The 19,876-nt window shown below is 39.9% G+C and overlaps 1 protein-coding gene across 1 annotated transcript in view; it reads left to right on the top strand.

Annotated features, from left to right (window-relative positions):
- LOC124166594 (neutral alpha-glucosidase AB) overlaps positions 1-19,537 on the top strand; it is a 54,676-nt gene extending 35,139 nt beyond the window's left edge. The window contains exons 13-17 of the mRNA XM_046544177.1: positions 6,687-6,838; positions 15,972-16,085; positions 16,175-16,284; positions 16,378-16,481; positions 19,096-19,537. Coding sequence (XP_046400133.1) covers positions 6,687-6,838; positions 15,972-16,085; positions 16,175-16,284; positions 16,378-16,481; positions 19,096-19,208 — 593 coding nt within the window. The 3' untranslated portion in view covers positions 19,209-19,537. The remainder of the gene's footprint in view (positions 1-6,686; positions 6,839-15,971; positions 16,086-16,174; positions 16,285-16,377; positions 16,482-19,095) is intronic.
- Positions 19,538-19,876: the final 339 nt, after the last annotated feature.

Genomic DNA, 19,876 nt, shown 5'->3' with positions numbered 1-19,876 from the left:
TGTAAGATTGTGAAAAACACATTACCCTAAACTTCTCATTCTTTGTTGTTAAATATCAATGATGTTAGCGCTGAAGAAATTCCCATTCATTTTAGAAAACATAATCGAATAACATCTTAAAAATTTTTGTGTAAGACAATAGTCTGAGAATTTTGTGGCCAGTAGCGTAAAGGAACTATTGTGTACGCATGAGATGGATATTTGTTTCCAATGCCTACGAAATTTTAAAAGCAGCCAGTCTAACTGCCATTTGTGATGATCTACCGATTCGATCGATGGATTTTTCTTCGTCATAGGAAAATCCACTAGGATTGGTAGAACATTGATAGCTCACGCTTGGTTTCGCTAATTAGTAGGGCCTCCTTCGCTTCTATAGCGGTGGGGTGTTTTTCCCTTGTCCCCTCCCTTCCGCTCCTATCCCTTCCCAGAGGCGTCGGTGGGCTCCCATCGCGGCGGTGCCTCTTTTCTTTTTCCCACCTGTCCTCCCCCTCCCCGGGTGATCGGGCGTATAAGCCACGGGCTTGGGTCCCAGCCCCTGTGCGTTGTATCCTTAAGAGGGTTCACCTGGAACCCTCATAGTCTCTGACATTTGTGATACCCTTTATCACGCAGTAATAAGTAAAAAAAATAAATAAAAACAAGGTATGTAGCCCGTTTCCAAAATAACCTTGGTAGGTAAATATTTGTAGTTCTTTCTGTATCAATGGCAGGTGAATGTGCGATCTTTTTAATTAGTTATTTTCATTATGATTCAGTTTCAATCATAAATTATGTATGATATGATTTTCTACCTCCAAATATTTGAAGTATTTTCTCTTCAGGCTCTCTGTCCTGCTGCCGTGCTCCATTATCTTTGCGGACGTTAAAATGGAAGACTCTCTATTCGTCATCAAGGCAATTGATGCTGGTAGTGAGGTGTCTTATTTATATTATAAGTCTCTCTTCTTTAATAAGGACAGAAGCAAGGTTCCTACCGGAGGAAAGCTGGAAAAGCATCTTCCATTATAGGGGGTATAAAAATAGAAACGTTATTATTCACATTCAATTTTTTACAATACATGTTTGATCATTTCTCAAGATATTTAGGTGATGCGTTGGTTCACTTGCGTGAATTCCCAAAAGGGATACCCCAAAACGTGTACCTAACGTCGCATAGTTTTTGTGTTACTTTCTCCATTGAGTTGAAAATTATGCTAAGTATCATTAATAAAGAGAAAAGGTTTTCTTTTTGTTAGCACTAAAAATTAGTTGCAACATTATGGTAAAATTAATAGTAGCATGGAAAGAACAAATGAAATAACTAATTTCTATTGAAAGTCTGCAGAGAAGAAGAGAGACAATTTTATAATTCAAGACAAGAAATTCGGCAACGCTGGATTATATTCTGTCCTCCTCCAAAGTGAACTCTGTTGCTCTTGGGAGAAATATTTTCACCACAGACCATGACTCTCTCGAGTGCTCCTTGGCCCTTCCACTACCCCCCAGCCGTCGAGATTCCTCGGCCTCAACGCCTGCCAGGGTTTTCCGGTGTTGGAACAAAGCGGACTGGCCAGCCATTAACCGTGTACTCTCTCTTCTTCCTTGGGACCTCCTGGAGTGCGGGTCCCCTGTCGAGGCCCTTCAACTATTTTATGACCTTCTTCATGCTGTTATCGCGGATTACGTCCCCTTGCGACGAGTGTCGAAGAAGCGGCCCATCTGGTTAACCCAAGAAACCTCTTTAGCGCTAAAAAATAAACAAGCCGCTTGGAAACTATGTAAGCGTCACCCCAATCCTCAGACCCGTGAGACCTTTGCAAACCTCCGTCGCCACACCCGCTACCTTTTTCGCCGTGACTACGCTAACTACGTGAAAGGGATTTTGGACGATATTAATGTTAATTCTAAAAGGTTTTGGTCCCTCGTTAACGCGAAAAGAAGAACAGCTCGCATCCCTAGCACACTATCTGCTGGTGGTGTATCGTATACAGGGGACTCTAGGCCTTCAGCATTCAACAATTACTTTCATTCCAATTTCGCCCATTCTCTTCCGAACACCTATCTCCCTCCTGTACAGCCTATTTCCACTCATTCCCTCGGATCTGTCTCCACCACTCCTCCAGAAGTGTTATCTTATTTGTCCTCGTTGCCCACGGCGAAATCAACTGGTTCCGATGACATTAGTTCATTATTTCTCAAACGTACATCTACCAGTCTTTGCATTCCAATCTCAAAAATCTTCAACAGGTTCTTTTCATCTGGAATTTTTCCTACTCAATGGAAAAAATCAAATGTAACCCCCATCTTGAAATCTGGCCCTAGGGACATAGTTGAGAACTATCGACCCATTTCAATATTACCAATTTTATCTATTATCTTTGAACGCATTATCCATAACCGCATACTTCATTTCACTCTCCCTTACATATCGCCTTCGCAGCATGGCTTTCTTCCTGGGGGGTCCTGCCTGACCAATCTCTCTATACTGCACCATCATATAATTTCTGCTTTCGAAAACAGGTCCCAGCTGGATGTCTGTTACATTGACTTTTCTAAAGCTTTTGATTCTGTTAATCATACCCTCCTCATCCACAAACTTCAGTCGCGTTTTAATATCCATGGCACTCTCTTATGTTTAATCTCTAATTTCCTGAGTTCCCGCAGCCAAAGAGTTCTAATAGAAGGTTTTTCGTCGAATTACTTACCCGTTTCTTCTGGTGTGCCTCAAGGCAGTGTATTAGGCCCACTTCTGTTTTCTCTTTACGTTGACGACATTGTTGATGACATTCTTCCCTCTAGTTGTGGTGTTCTCCTCTATGCCGACGATTGTAAAATATTTAAAAGGGTTAACACCGCGGCTGATTCCCTGGTTTTACAAACTGCTCTTCAATCGCTAGAGAAATGGTGCAATAAATGGCAGTTGCGTGTGAATCCTGGAAAATCTACTGCGATGTCTTTCTCGCTGAAGAAGAGCACTATCACCTCCACTTATACACTAAATAATCAACCCATTCCCTCTGTCTTATCCCACTCCGATTTAGGCGTCACTTTTGACCAAAAGTTAACCTTTTACGAACATATAAAAACCGTTGTTAACAAGGCTATGGCAGTGGTTGGGACCCTATATCGCATGAGCGAGATATCCGAACCGAGTGCATTAAAATCAGTCTTCATTGGATGTGTGCAACCCATCCTCGAATATTGCTCCCCCATTTGGTCAACTGCTTCTCCCACCACACTAAAATTAATCAACCGTCCACTCAATTTCTTCATAGCAACAGTGCAACATCACACACCTCACCTCAGATTCTCTTCACGTGCCGAAATACTTCTTTCACTTGGATTATTACACCCCAACCACCGCAGATTGACATTAGACATCAAATTTCTTTACCGCATCTTAAATGGGTCCTTCAGATCCAGTGATCTCCTATCCTTCTTTTCACTACGCATTCCTGCTCGCAAAACCCGCAATACTGAACTTCTACACCAGCCCAACTTCCGTCTGGCAATATCTCAACGATCCCTCTTTTCCCGCCTACCTTCTATTTTCAATTCAGTCTCCAATACTTCTTCCTCTCTTGACATCTTCGCCTCCCGCTCTAATTTTAATAACCAAGTGAAAAGTCTATCTTTCTGACACTGACCTTTTGTATCTGTTGTATAAGCTGAAAATGATTGTTACTTATGATATTAATTTTTTACATGTTCATTATTATATTTATATAATTTATTTTGTTTATAAGCCCAATGTAAAGGCCTTAGTGCTGTTTTTGGTGTGACATAAATAAATAAATAAATAAATAATCGCAGCACCTCACACCCGGTAGGTATCAACGGGATTGATGACGATGGAAAAGTCTTCGGTTGAATTGTTGGCAGAGAGGGAGAATGACGCCCCACCCAGACTGACTCCTGGGAAGAATTTAATTTGATCATTACTTAGTTTTTTCTTTCTACCTTCCGTGCTAATATTTATTTCTGTTTATGGCACACCTATTTCTATCACTAGAACTAAAAAAATCTTTTTCAATATTAGCGTTAGGTAGCATCATCTTAAATACGGCGTAGAAAGAAACCCGAAAACCAAAGAAGGGCAATGTAATGATGTATAATTTTCAAGAGTTCACAAAACTAAACCAGCATTGCAAAATTTTTAATCCCACAATATTTAGAAAATAATCGGCCCTAAACACGATGTACTTCTGGCATCATTTAAGCCTGTTGATTGTGCCTTTGGTGGGTAAACAAAACAAAAAAATAAGCTCATTATTTCAGACTGATGTCAGGTTTTGGCTGTATCTTTTCAAATATTAAGCAGATTGCTAATTTTTTAATCCCATGAACATAAAATAATCAATTTAAAAAGGTTGGTGTTTCGTTTAGTTTTCCCCAATGACTTGTGCTTTCTAACTTAGCTAAAAGATTGGGGTCAGTTACGGAATTGGCGAGGCTGGTAGCCCAGCCGTGTCTTTGCTTGAACGCAGTGGGAGGTCATGCTAGTGGAGCCTCAATGAAACCCATACAGGGGCAATTACCTTACTGTAATGTTTAATTTTTCTTCGCCAAGTTTGCCACGGTATTGTATCTGGTAGTTTGTGTTTCAATGAATCTGCAGGAATTTTTCACATTTTAGCATTCCATACCTTTTTTTTGAATAGTAACTTATGATTAGAGGTCCGTGAAAGTGGTTTTATTTTCTGCAAAAATTTGTTTTAAAACTGTGTTTTTGGTGTTATAGAAAATCTTGGTGGTGTTATTACAATGTTACAATTTTTGCACATTTCTTGACATTGAAGATTGACAATGAAGGAAATAGTTCAAGTTCGATAACACTGGACGGCATGAAAATTGGCCATGAAACCATTCCTGCCGATTCTAACGTTACATGACCTCCTAAATCCAAATATCAACTCCATTTTTCCCCATCACCCACTATTTTTGGGGGAGCCCCCCTCCAATTTTTATCACTTTTCGATCATTTGGAGGAATTAAAAGGATTATTTTAGCATTGATAATTTTATTGGGGTTTTGAGGAGTGCAAAATTCCAAAACAAGTATTTATGATAAGGAGGTAGATTTGGGAGGCCGTAAATTGTATTCAAAAGGATTTAAGAATGATCAATTTTGCCTTTCTTTTCGCAAATTTTCATGTATTTTCTAAATTTTCCACCTTCCATTTCACCTCATCCTCTTTTGAATGATAAAAGTACATACATAATGACAAGAAACAGCAGTTATAATAAAAATATTTTGCTGCATTACGTAGCAACAATAATTAAAATATGTAGCAATAGCTTGGAAGATTCACTTTACTATGCTGGCCCTCGCAATGCCTCTCCCACTCAGCCTTGGATGGCAATTTTATTGCTTTTTGCAGCTAAAAAAGGAAAAGTAATACTTTCTAATAGGTTTTCCTGGTTTCTTATTATTTTTTTATTGCTTAAATCGAAAGATTATTACTCCTGGAGTAAGCATTTCACGCTTTTAGATTTTTTAAATGATGATATCTATTTTTCACGGTTAAATGAAAAGTGAAAATTTTCAAGCGCGCAAAAGCGTGACGGCTAAGTATGAATGCAGGGAAAAGCCCATGTGATGCCATTCTGGTTCTCGCTGCCGCAAAGTGAGGTGACCTTGGGGCGAGGATATGTGCGCCGCTGCAATGTAGGCTGCTAGCAGGTAGCAGAGTATCCTGCTAGCAGGTAGCGCTTGGCTTAAATAAGGATCATTAATACCTTATCAAACGCAGGAAACTTTCCGACTTTAGGCAGTTTTAATAGGTGATTATTAAGACATGTTTCCATAATCTCTGTGCCTCATGCATGCATTGGTAATCTCAGACGATGTAAAACTCCTATCTACTCTTGTAGAAACTAGGTCCTTGTGACGTCACATGGGTGCCAAACTGGCCTTTTTTCAAATGAGGTAAAATTTGACCATTAACATTCGTCCAAACTGGGATTTTTAAAACCGAATAATTTGTTTAAAATGAATACACTAATGGTGGGAAACGAATCGCAATTTGTTTTCTTTGATGAAGGAAACTACCCTATTCCACGAAAAATATAAGATTGAGATTTTATGTTCTCATTGGAGTTGAAAAGTGTTCTCTCTCCTTAATCACGGAGTTCTGCAAAGATGACCGTGATGACGTGCATTGTCACCGGCAGCTACTGGAGAGGTTGAGAGAGAACCCTGGGAGCTTCTGCGATGTTAAACATATTTTTCTTGCCACCTTCCTAGAGAAAACGGAGTTCATAAATGCTGCACTCCACACAATCTGGACACCAGTTAACATCGTGGTTGCAGAGAGGTTTTTCTGCCAGTACAGTCTAGTTGTGACTGACAGATGCAGCCTGTTGAAGGAAGAAAGTGTGGAAACTTGTTCAATGTTGATGTTCAACTAGTGTTAATGATGTTCAGGCTACTAATATCATTTTTAATGACTTACTTTAGATCTTATTTCTTAAGTATTTATCAGTCTAACTCAAAATTATTTTAACTATTCCGTATTTTTTCAAATAACTTTGTTTCATCACACTTTGTCATCAACTACTAATGATACATTATGAAAAAAAAATAGATGCTACAAAATGCTGTTAACTGTAATTGAAAGTGCTATAAAGTTAAAATGAAAATGCTATTTTCACGCATCTCTACCTATTGGCCATGCACTCACTTGGCTGTGTTATCTATCATTTCAGGTGACAGTCTCCTTGTGCACCCAGTAACTGAGGCTGGAGCTCGCTACGTGACCGTTCACTTCCCTGGTGAGGGCAAAGACATCTGGTATGATTACTTCACCTTTGAGAGGATGCCTGAAGGTGCTACACAAATCCCTGTCACTATTGAGAAGGTAATGGCCCCTTCCAAATTGCATTTTGTTGCCAAAATCTTTTCCTCATCTGCTGATGAGAAATGAAGGAGCAGTGAGTGCTTGTTTTCCACCGTTTTGCAATTACAATGTCCAGCTATTTTTACCGTAATGTAGTGGTTTGAATTGCCATGGGTTTGCAATAATGAAATTCAAATTATGCTATCATAACAATGGGCAACTTGGATGGATTGTCGGTTGCTAGGAAAACTATTTTGAACTGGTAAAACAGATATGTACATTAGCTCCCAAAAATACTATTGATGGGACGTTCGAATTGTCGAATCACTGAATACCTCAAATAATGAGCTTTTTAAAATATTCGATATTCGAAGTTATCAATTATTGGAATTTTGGCTGTACGGCACAGTAGATCCGTAATTCTTTTCAAATCCATAGAAAATGGTGGTGGGGTCTTAGGTGAAAGTTTGTTCATTTGGTTGGTTTAATCTTTATGAAAACTTGTCAAGTTAGCACTAAAACATCTAAAATGCCAATGACCCCATGAGAACAACACTAAGAAGAACGTGTGCCTACTGTGCAAGATGTGGCTGTTCCTTTTCTGACTCCCTGTTACATGATGAAATTCATGTTTTACATATTCTAATTTCAAAGTAATTGCCAATTCTTTATTTAATTTAAGTTTTGCAATTACGCAATATATCATTACTAATACTATAACCTTCAAAATGCAAAAACAAAAGAATTGCAGTGCTCCATGCTCACAGTGTTTATTTTATCCTCGGTGACTGTGGCGTAGTCAGGAATTAGGAGTCGCATTGAAGTCGATTGACTTGCCAAGTGTTTAGCAATTTTTTTAATTTTAATTTTCATGTGTACTGAAATTTGGTGAAAAAAATGCATATTCAGTATTCAGTAATGAAGTATTTGATATTCGAGTGAGATATTTAAAAATAGTAGTTGGAATACCGTATAAGCGTGTGTAAGAGGCACACCTCTATTTTGAGCATCGAAGCTATGAAGAAAAATAATTTTGTGGCATTTTTTTATCCTATCGTGTGGTGTTGCAGACGTATGCCTGGAATTTTGATAACTGCGGCGGTAATAGCGGCATGAGAGGGAGTAGAAAGAGTTCCGATCCTCTCTTCGCACACGCCCTTGCTCTACGATGCTTGTCCTACTCACGTGCAATTTTGCTTAAGAGCTTTCGCTGGAGTATTGCAATAGAAATGCAGCCGTGGAAAATTTTAAGGCAAAACACGACAGGCACACAGCATGAACCTTCCCGAGAGATGGGACCACCATCGGGGCAATTTCAGCGACGTAGGATAATAACCACGTCGTAGATTTAACGGAACTACACTCGGCCCTCCATCAGCCAATGCCTCTGCCGTTATTTTTTCCTCTCCGAGACCCCACAGGAAAATATCAAGTTACAGGGGAACAATGGAAACGTGTTTCATCCCTACCCCATCTCACCAACTGACCTTTTTCGGACTACCAGCTTCAATTCTCCCCGTTTCTGGAGGCCAAATGCGAGGTGAGTCACATGCTGAGCCCGAAGACATCTCGATATCTTTCAGCAATTGTGTGACACGAACGAGATTCTAAAAGGAATGAGGCCCAACGCGACGTATATATCTGACAGAATTTAAGTTTTTTAAGCTCTAATCGATTGACACAAAGATTTATCGTTAAAACAAGGCTACTAATATTCAACATAGTCCAAACAGCACAATTTCGAAACAAACAAGCGTAGCATAAGCGCATTCAAACAAGAAAAGACGGACTAGAAACTTCAGGCAACGCAAACTGCGTATATCACTTTGCTGCGCCTTCGCCCCTTCACTTTGAAGGCAACGGCGTCACATGCAAGATCGGACGTGTTCTTCCCTTGTTCCTTCGCTCATTGCCTCGTAGCTTGAAATACGGAGGGGAGGGAGAGCGCTCCTTTTCCTCGACCACTCGTTCAGCACTCTTCACTTATAAGCATTTCCGATTTCTTCTGTCCACCTTTTATTCCAACAATGAACACACTCGTTCGAATTTTTTAAACAGCAGGTTTTGATACCAATATAATTTTCAGTCGCAAAAATCATCATATTAGCGTCTGAAGATGATTTTTGAAAAATCAGGTCCTCAGCGTAATGGAAAATGCTCGGCAAGGCAGATGTTGACCATTAACCAGGTATGTCCTTCAAAACTACGCGTTTCTCTACGTTTGATAAGCGATTACTATATGCAGTATAAATGCCGAGGGATGCCCACTCGTGGCAGTAAATTTAGCGCGCCCTCCGGAGCAAAAAACCCCGCGCGATCTTTTCCATGTTCACCTTTGGGGTACCGACGTGACGGCGCGATGCTTACAAGAAAAGCAAACAGGAGTATTTTAAAAGTACGTCACTAAGGGAGAAACTCCCCTACCTGCCGCTTGTTTTTGACCCAGGGTTTCAAATGACTGATTCATTCTGAAAACCAAGGCCACTCAGTACCCCTTGGACTTGCGACCGGTGAAGGGGAGGGGGGAAGATAAAAAGTTTGTGTAAGAGGCGCACCCCCATTTTCAGCTGCAATTTCTGGGAAAAAAGGTGCGCCTCTTACACGCGCTTATACCGTACTACTTGGTAAAGCAGAAATATCAGGAATGCGTCACGTTTGGTCTCATTCTTTTTTGAAATCTTGTGCATGGCATCTAATTGTCGAAGCTATTGAGACATCTTCAGGCCCATAAAGTCACTCACCTAGCATTTGTCATCTAGAAACGGAGAATTGAAGCAGGTAGGCCAAAAAAGGTCAGTTGGTGAGACGGGTTAGGGATGAAACACACTTCAATTGAGCTGTAAAAACAGCGTAGCTAGTCGGAATCAATATATTTGGTATGCGGTGGAAGTTTTTGGATAATTTTGCGAATACATCATGCCGACAATATCAGTTTTTTTGAGTTTTCGAATCTTTAACCAGTACATCAGTCAGCTGAGAAAATCAGCCAAAAGATTCACTGAAATATGGCGTTATTCGGCGATCAAAGATATTTCTCGCAAAGACATTTTTTCCCCTTTGGAAATGTAGTCAGCCTTCGTCTTTAACATCACACTGTTTATGGGCAGTCCTGCAGACCTTTGTTGACAAAACCGCTTGAATAGTGCAGATTCCATTTGTGGATGTTCCCCTTGCCACAAATATTTTTGGCTGCTAGGTGTTCCTAGTTTGTTCACTACTGCACGAATTGTATCTTTCTTTAATATTATAAACTATGTAAATGGCGAGATACCAAACCGTCTCCGGATATCACTCTTTAAAGTCCAGCTACTTTCGCACTCGTCAATAATTTTAATGTCCAAATATTTACGCTTCCCTGATATGATGCACTCGCGCAAACCACCTAACACTACTACGCCCCTGAGACTGAGTACACTCCGCCCCTCCATGCACATCCCAACTCTCCCTTGCCGTATGATTGGGGGCATGCAGTCGACAGGATGGTGGAAGTGGTAGAAAATCGCTCTCTTGTGCGGAATGGTGAGGCCCCATCTGCCCTCTGCCTTGGATCGTGCTCAAAGGATCGGGGGCATTGAGTTCACCCCTCTATACAGTCTGGCAGCAGATAATTGTTCGGGGTAGGGGGTAAGGTTGCCCTGTAAGAAAGGGAAACGCCCACGTTATATCTAAACAAAATGCTTCCGTGAAGAAAGGAGCCGGAAGGGACGACGACCGTGACGGACTCAAAAGAACAATCCCTTGTTTTGGTGAATTTAAGAAAGGGCTTGTTTTGGTGTTTCAGACTTGTTTCTTAGCTCCACATGTATGTGACAACGTTGAATGACTAGGCGGGGGTGTGAGGTGCATTTTGGGGACAGTGATTGGCTGCAAACCTTGCTGGCGCAGGGCTCTCCGCTCCTCGTTTTGGGCTAATATCGGACCACTATCTGTGCATCGAACAACTCTCGCCGGACGGACTGCAGTGTAAGGGTTTTTTGGAATGCGATTGCGGTGATATAAATATGTTACTTAATGAAAAATTACCTCTGAAAAAATTACCCTGGGCAGTTTACATACCTACGATAAAAGCACCGCATGGGAACGGATTAGGGAAGAAGCATAAGCTGCATCGTAAAATTAGGAGCAGAATATTTTTTTGACATAGGAGTCTGTACATAGTCTGAGCTTTTAATCATCGCCAAGAGTTTCGAAGGATCTGGTGTAGTAAATAGCATTTTTTAATTGTGCTCGCATAGTACATAGCCACTGAGGGTAACCCACATCTAAACTAAGCCATTTGTTTAAACAAATTTCAGGGAATGCGTGGAAATGCGTCAGTTCTGTTGATATGATGTGAAACTTTGAATTATGATGAATTCTGGGGAGTATGAAGAAGAGATAATGATGATTCACTATGATTGGTCGCTAAGAAGAGGATTTCTGCTATCAGCAGAGTAATTCTGCTTTTACAATTTCTTTACAATTGATGACTCGGCGGTGCTGAGTCCTCGCTCGCTAACCTACGGTTGATTGTTATTTTACCATCTTGGTAATAATAGTGATTTTCCTACGTGGCAATAGCTGACGATGTCTTGATCGAACTACATTCCTATGCAAATATGAAACATCGAAATATGCATCGCCGGATTGCATGCAGCGACAGGTAACGTTGCTGTAGCTTTCCATAAGTCAAAAGTCAATGTAAAGGTGCCGATCTAACTACGACAATACGCTTTCAACTTCATTACCTGACACTGGAAAAGATGGAGGGGGTTTCACTTCAATGTAAGTTTCTGCGCTTAATACAAAGCATATAGTAATATTATAGAGATGAAGCCAGCCAAAGAAGATGGCGGAACTAACTCCCTCTCCCGCTATCATCTTTCTCCCATTCCCCTCTCATTGATAGCTGAGCGTAACAAAAGAAGAACGTAAAATGGGAGCGCGCGGAGCATACTCAAGGTCGTAAATCACTAAAATGCTTGGACATGACCGGCTTTAGGTGTAGTAGATATGACACTATCTTGTATTTTTAGTTTAATAAACAGATAATACAAAACATAATAGGGGGGGGGGGTGCGCACCGTGCACCCCCATCTGCTACCGACACTGATGTAATACCAAAAAATTAGACGGCCTCTCCACAATACCATCGACTCATCTATACTAAGTTCCCGTCCTGGCAAGACAGCAGTTTCCATCGTCTCATTGAAACTGACTAAAAGAGGTCTAATTTTGTAAGGACGATCAGTAAGCGCCGCGGCTGTATGTCGCTGTAAAGCATCTCTCCCTTTGCAAGCCGCCGCGCCGGTTCCTTTTCATTTGGATTTCTTGCAAAATGTAATAGTCGTAAAATCCCGAGAAAACGATCCCTTCATACGAGCCATAGATTCTCGAAATATCGGTATACTGAAAAACTTAGTGGCTTTCACAATATAACCACAATAAAAATTTTTTAAACTATGGTTTTTCAGAACAGAAGAAAAATTTCTTTAAGAAGACGTCAATTCTAAAAAGAAAAGACTAAAGCACTTTCAAATAAAAACTTATTCACCAAAAGTCTCATAAAAAAACACAACAAAATTCAAAAATCCGTAGAAAAAAGGAAAATTGGCAAAGCCAGAAACGAATCACACTAGACAAGCTTGGAACCAACTGAAGAGCGGCGTAGTGGCGGCAAACCGAAGGGGCAGAGCGAGGTACCGATATAATGCATGAGAAAGGACCCAAGGCCGTGTCATTCATGAAAGACATCCGCCCAGGTGGCAAGTCGTGGATGTCATTCATGAATGACATCCGCATTGAATGGGTTAACATATAGATCGATTTCAGTACAAAAATCTACGTGGAAATTGTTGATGCATTAAATCTGTTAATACTGGCAGTAGAGCTTCATTCAAAATTTTAAAATTCTCAGAATAAAACAATGAATTCAATTGTAAGTCTTCAATTTAATTGAAAGCAACTATCATCCATATAGCTAATTCATATGAATAAAGCATGAGTTGACAGCGAACCAATACCGCTGGTAGGGTTATAAACCACGAAAGGAGGGAGACCGACTACCCTCGGAGTCCAAGATAATGCACAGTCCCCACTAGGAAGGATCAAAAAAGGTTGGTGTTGAGAGTGTGTGATTATCCGCAAGGCCCTTCCTAACAGATGTCCAACGTAAATGCTCCATACAAAGAAGACTGAATAGTTTCTTGGGGCACAGTCCTGCATTCATGCTAAGGAGAGAACTCCACCATTTTGAAAGGGTTAAGGAAGTTAAAAATGAGCCTTGAGAATATTCATGAGAGTACCTTCTTTGATAAAACCACTTATTACATCTGCAAAACTTGACAACCTCTAAAGCAGCTGCTGTAAAGCAAATACCTATGCAGATATAAGTTGGTCAGTATAAGCAAAGAAAAAATTAACATTTTAGCGCACACCAACCCTTGTAGTCATCGTATCTCTGCGTTTGTAATGACACTGCTAAAATACCTAAACGCCATTATGATGATAAAAAATTGTCTCATGTCAATGATTGCTGCATTTATAATTATTGATAAACTTAACGCCGTATGATCACAATGAAGACAACAAAAAATAATGTCATAATGCAGTCTTGAACCCTGGTCCTCAAGGTGGGGGAATATCCTTGAGATCGTACATGCTACCTCTACCCCAACCGACCCATTGAGTAATATAGGATATTTTGGATTTATATATATGACTTGTGAAAAGTAACGCATGAAAATTAATTTATTACAGCCTAACTAAGGCCCTAATTGAAAAAGATGGAGCAAGGTACGTGGTCTCCCCTTGTTAGCCTTAACGTCTCGCATTTCTATGGAGCGTTGAACCTGTTCTCCTTTTTCAAAAATTCAGTGACCATAAATACATCAAAGTTTTGGTATACCATTTATAAATCGTTGGAATTTTCCTTCTCCCAACCAAGATTATCTTTTCTTGAACCCATCCTGGACAGCGAACCATTGCAACAACCAGCCAGCACGGAAATAAGGCTAACATCCCATGATTCTAGTTGCGAAGGGCGAACGTTCCAGCCGGCCATACGCAACGAATAAGTCTTGCAGCAAACGTCTGAAATAGGTTTATTAGTTTGACTCGGTTCTTACAAAAAAAGTTTTGGCATGATAAACGGCATTGTGCCAAAATATACCCAGCGATAAATAAATACCATCATCTATTTATTAAAGATTCAATGTGCTATTCGTACTACTCTTTCCAAACTTGAAGTTGACACGTAAATGAATATTAATATATTACGCAATGATGAAGTCATTTACTCAAAAGAGAAGCAGCCACATATATATTCTGAAGATATTTTATGACAGCAAAAAACGGATACCCTCAAATTCTGTAATTTTTCTATGCAATAATAGTGGTAGAACTAAACGGCGTAGAAGCTGCCTTCTGCTACTGCCTTGTGACGTCACGGCCAATATTCAACATGGACACCCGTTTTAGCGGCCTTTGAATTTTTCCATATTTCGGACGGTCATCTCAGATCAAGTATTCACTATTAGGATTTAAACTGTGGTTTTATGATATTATGTTATTCTGAACTCTAATTTAAAAATGTGTTTGGTGCATTTAAAACACTAGTGTACTTCCCTATTATCCCGGTCAATAATATCCTAAATTTAGGGCAATGGGTGGGCCACTGGAAACATAGCTCTCAATCAACATCAGATATTTTTCCGTTAAAATGACACCAATTTCAGGGCAAAATAACATCGCTTTTGTAAAAATATATCACCACTTATGGCTATAAAATAACCCCACCTTTTGCATGCCTCTAGTCATAACAAATTCCAAGTGGGTGTGGCATGAATTTCAGGTACACTGTCTGAATGAGCGGCAGCGTTATCATCCATTTTTCTGATAACTAAAATGTATGAGGGGAAAAGCTTTCATTTCATCATCCCAATGTCCCATTTTTAATATTTCAACTAATAATCGTGGCCCATTAGCAATAGGAAAACTTACTCAAGAAGAACAGCTCGTAAACAAGTGATGGTGGGCGACTAAAGGCTCCCACACGCCTGCGTGGCCACAGTGGCAGCTGCAGGCAGCTCACCCGCGCCACGTTCCCCTGCACCTGCAGACTCAGCTGGTCACATTGGGCTGCCATCGCCACCCTGGGGGAACATGAGGTCACCCTGGTGGGTGCATGCCCCCGGTGCGACAACTGACCACAGATTGTGCCAGCCTTAACTGTGGCAGCCTTGAATCCTCCCTCAAAACAATGTTTTCAACGTGTGTTCAGTCTTATTTGCTGATGACAGTTAAGGCTCATTTGATGTCACACCTAGCCTTGGCAGAGCTTGGATGTCTTTGTGCAGTGGTCGGCTCAGAGAAATTTTGCTTAATCTTTCAAGTCAATTTTTTCATTTATTTTGACGATGAACAGAGAAACTTTAGTTATTTTTGCGAGCTAATAAATCCGTTTTACCTGTTCAAAATGGTTGTCATAGCAGTCGACGACCCATGCAAGTTCCTCATTCTGTTACTGGCGTCGGCTCTATTTTCAAGTCCATAGAGTGTTCGGAGTTTAAGAATAATTGAGGATCGTCTCAATTCTAGTAATTTATAGACTTGTGACTGGTTTTTCCTGTATGTATTGAAAAAATTCTTATTTTTATTCAAAAAGTGAAAAATATGTACATAATTATCTGAATAACACACAACAAATTTCAGCATGAAAATGTATCCAAAGCTCTGTTTTTTTTTTTTTTACTATGAATGGCCTATCATGGATGTTTAAAATATACGCCATAAAGTATTCAAAGGAAAGTGTAATACATACATGTGTAGATGGCCTAGGAGCTTGCACTGTGTTGATGTCGTCCTCTGAGGCTTTGGTGTGGCCTTCCCTCCCACTGCCCCTGCAATCGCTGCATGAGGCTCCTCTCGGAAAAATGTGTGCATCTCATGTGTGTAGCTAATTACATACGTACTTAGCTTGTAGGCCACGGGAAGTAATGCATATCCTCATTTATCATGGTACACTCACATCCTACCAAATTGGAACACAAATATGTAGAACTCTTTGTGAATGTTGCCTGTGAAGAGAGTTGTTTTCACTATTCTGAGTGAAACTTGATTTGCTTACGCTGTGAGGTGCCTCATTGGTGGTGATTGCTTTTCATTTTTGCTGCAGATTCCTGTGTACCAGAGGGGAGGGAGCATTGTTGTGAAAAAGGAGCGCATCCGAAGGGCATCCTCTCTCACTCACAACGACCCCTTCACATTGGTTGTCGCCCTTGATGCCAAGGTTTGTGTTTCTGTTAGCTAATTCTGGAGATTTTTCATTTCTTTCTTTGATGTTTGTCAACTTAGACATTGTATTTATGATCTTTGCAGAATGAAGCCTCTGGCATGATATACTTGGATGATGGGCAGTCGTATGAATATAGGGATGGAAAATATATAGAACTATTTTTGAACTTTGCCAATGATAAATTCACCTCCAGGTAAGTACTTCTGTTTGTCTCTCATCTATAGATTTCATCTCAGTCAGTCTCATTTATGCTTTGATAATCAATTTCCATTATTTTGGACACTAGGGTTGTGAATGTTAATCCTCAGTACACAACCAAGGAAAGATTGGAAAAAGTTGTCATTGTTGGGATTGCGGCCAACTACACAAAGGCAGAAGTGGAATGCCAAGGTGAGTCTCCAAATCTTGTCGCTTGCTCTTTGGGTTTACAAATAAACAATGGCTGATTATGATTAACCCTGCCTCTGGTCTCGCTCCTACCTTACCTAAAGCATTTTTGTGTCATCTGTCGTATGACCTTTGTGCTCTTCAAATTTTAAAGTATGTTGGCGTTGATTTTATTAATGAAGTCATGTTTAACTGTCTTCAGCAGAACATGGAAACAAAATCTTTCGGCTTATTGTAAACGGGACACTTTTGGGGATCCAGCTGCAAATCTTCACTTATTTTGTTGACTAGAACTTATTTTTGTGAATGTACCTAATTGAGGCGAAAGGTGATTGCCCCGTTAACTTTTTATTTTATTTTAGTGATGAGTATGAAACTATTGACATGAAACCTTCGCTAATTTATAAATGTCACTACCTATTTTATATCTAAGTTGTCCAAATTGACAAATTGGAAATTGTAAGTTTTACATGTTGTCATTAATTGAATTTTTGTTTTTGGCGAAAAAATAATAATGAAGGAATACTAGCTAAGTTAATAGACAAATGCATTTTGCATGCAACCAAGATTACAATATGCATGCATTATGTACGAAATTAAAGAATAAGAATGTCAAAAAACATGACCTGTGGGAGGGTGTTGCCAGTGGCGAGTTGGGGGAACTAGAACGACTCGTCCAGTCAGCAGCGAGGGGAAGAGATGGGCAGCGAGAGCGTGGAAAGGTGAGGAAAGGCCATGGAGGAGTTGGAGCGTGTTCTCTGGAAACCCAAAATGAACAAATCACTTAGCTCGTCCGTTTCTGCCTAGAGAGAAAAACTCCAAAAAATTTGAAGACCGCACGAGCTAATCCCTTGCTCCCTCACCCGTAAACCCTCCAAAGCCTCGCTGCTGGGAGGCAGAGAACACGCTCCAACTCCTCCATGGCCTTTCCTCACCTTTCCACGCTCTCGCCGCCCATCTCTTCCCCTCGCTGCTGACTGGACGAGTCGTTCTAGTTCCCCCAACTCGCCACTGGCAACACCCTCCCACAGGTCATGTTTTTCGACATTCTTATTCTTTAATTTCGTACATAATGCATGCATATTGTAATCTTGGTTGCATGCAAAATGCATTTGTCTATTTACTTTGCTAGTATTCCTTCGTTATTATTTTTTTGACTTGTCTTCTTATAGTATTGTATTACTTATGTATTACTAATGACACTGGCCTGCATTTTTATGGTTCAACCATGTTTAAAATTCTGTTACCATATATTTTTGTGTACTGAATCCAAAAATGGCCTTAGTTTTAGTAGATCGAGTAAGAATTTTAAAAAAATTTGCCATCTGTCAATTTTTTAATTGTCATAAATGGGAGGAAAGCGATAGTAAAAGATGCATAATAATATGTGTAAAATGCAACGTAATGTGACAATACTTTTCTAATTATTACAGGTAATCCTTATTTTTGTCATCATTGGACATATCAGTGGATATTGTATTATGTATTAATGTTATTATCCTAAATCAAGCAGCTTGTTCCTCTCGTCGTGGGGAAGAGAGGAAGGAGCTGCTCGAAGTCGCCAGTCACGGCCTGTGGGGACTCCACGGCATACTTAACAATTTATGACCTTTGTTAATGAGCAGCAACAATCCATATTGTATGCATACAAGGGGGTATTATGGTAAAACGTGAAATTCTGTGGGGATAAAATGCGATGTGTCCGCCATTTTTATTTTTTGCATGGTAATTGAGGCAAAGGCTTTGAAAAAGTTGTCTCGTTTTAATAGCAAAAACAGGCATCATGTACAGTGGCGGAAAAAATTTACGCAAAGCTCATTGGCGTCTGGAAGCGGCCATTTCAGGAACTACTTGTCTTCCAAAATTTTGCCCTCTTAATGCTCTCATACAGTCAGGATTTTTAAAAGCTACATGTGCCTTATACCTGGGAAATAATCACATCCGTCGCATTATGACAACAGGCAAAAGATATAGGAGTATATAATAGTTGAATTTCAACAAATAAATAAGCGCGTAAGAATTCAATAGTCATGCAACATGCTCTGGACCTTGTGATAGGTTTTGCAAAGTTTTAAGATCAGAAAAATTTCTGCAGTGTGAGTGCAGCATCAAATCATCCGTTACTGAGACTTGATCGGTGGAACCTATGATTCGTTGCATGATATCTTTCCCACTACACCACCGGAACGATAGCCTCCTGAGGCAGTCTCAATGCCCTATTATATGTCGGCTCTGTCCACAGTTGTCTCAGCGAGAGTAAACTCCGTTCTAGGCGAGTCATGGGCAAAGCACACTTCGGAGAATATGGGGAAGAATTCGTAGATAGATCTTTTGCCTGTTGTCATAATGCGACGTATGTGATTATTTCCCAGGTATAAGGGGCATATAGCTTTTAAAATTCCCGGTTGTATGAGAGCATTACGAGGGCAAAATTTTGGAAGACAAGTAGTTCCTGAACTGGCCGCTTCCAGACGCCAATGAGCTTTGCGTAAATTTTTTCCGCCACTGTACATTGAAATTTTTCATGAAAGATTCGTGCAGATTTACCACCATAATGGTCCAGGTAAAGGTGATTTGAGTTATGTGTCTTTAATTATTTCTCCCTGTTTTCTTACAGAGTTTGGGAAGGTGTTAGTTGACTGTGTCTATGATGATCAAACTCAAGTCCTTGTAATAAGGAAGCCATGGATGAACATGGGATCTCCATGGTCTCTGCAGTTGTTAAAGTGATGGTAATGGGTGTATGTATGTTGCAGCTGTTTTCACTTTCATACTTCAGCAATAAGGTTTTTTTTTGTGAAACCTATTGTATTGTATTAGCGGCAGCATTATCATCAAGAACAGTGCTAGCGGTACAAGAAAGAAATCACGATGAGGATGCTGTTGATGCAAGTTTATCTGTACATTCCATTGGGAAATAAATTTTGATTTAATTTTTTTATGATTGGAAAAGTGTCTAATTCAGATATTCTGTGACTGGTTTGAATAAGGTTCATATTTTACAATCAAGAATGTCGATTTTTAAGCTCAAATTTAGAAAATAAATAAATAAAACTGTGCGATATTTGTTATTTGTTGTGGTAACTGAATTAGAATATGTCTAATCATGGTAATGACTGTATTTTACCGTCATGAGAGATTTAATATGGCCTTAAAAGCATTTTACTTTATTTTTAAGGGAAGAACGAATTCCTTGCACTTATCTCCAATTGGCCAAGTATCCCTCATACGTTATCATTTCTATGGAACCTGGAAATATAGTTTGGCCTAAGATCATGATCCCCCTGTCACTGTAAGAGATATTTTATTGTAATTGCTCTAGCAATCTTAGCCACAAATTCCATTGTAGATTCCAGCCTAATCCAAGTAAAAGCTGTGTAATACTCGTTCAAAGCAGA

Source organism: Ischnura elegans, chromosome 10 (genome assembly GCF_921293095.1).
Source record: "Ischnura elegans chromosome 10, ioIscEleg1.1, whole genome shotgun sequence".
NCBI classification, from domain to species: Eukaryota; Metazoa; Arthropoda; class Insecta; order Odonata; family Coenagrionidae; genus Ischnura; species Ischnura elegans.
Note: the sequence above shows the minus strand (reverse complement) of the source record. Positions and strands in the feature narration are given on the sequence as shown.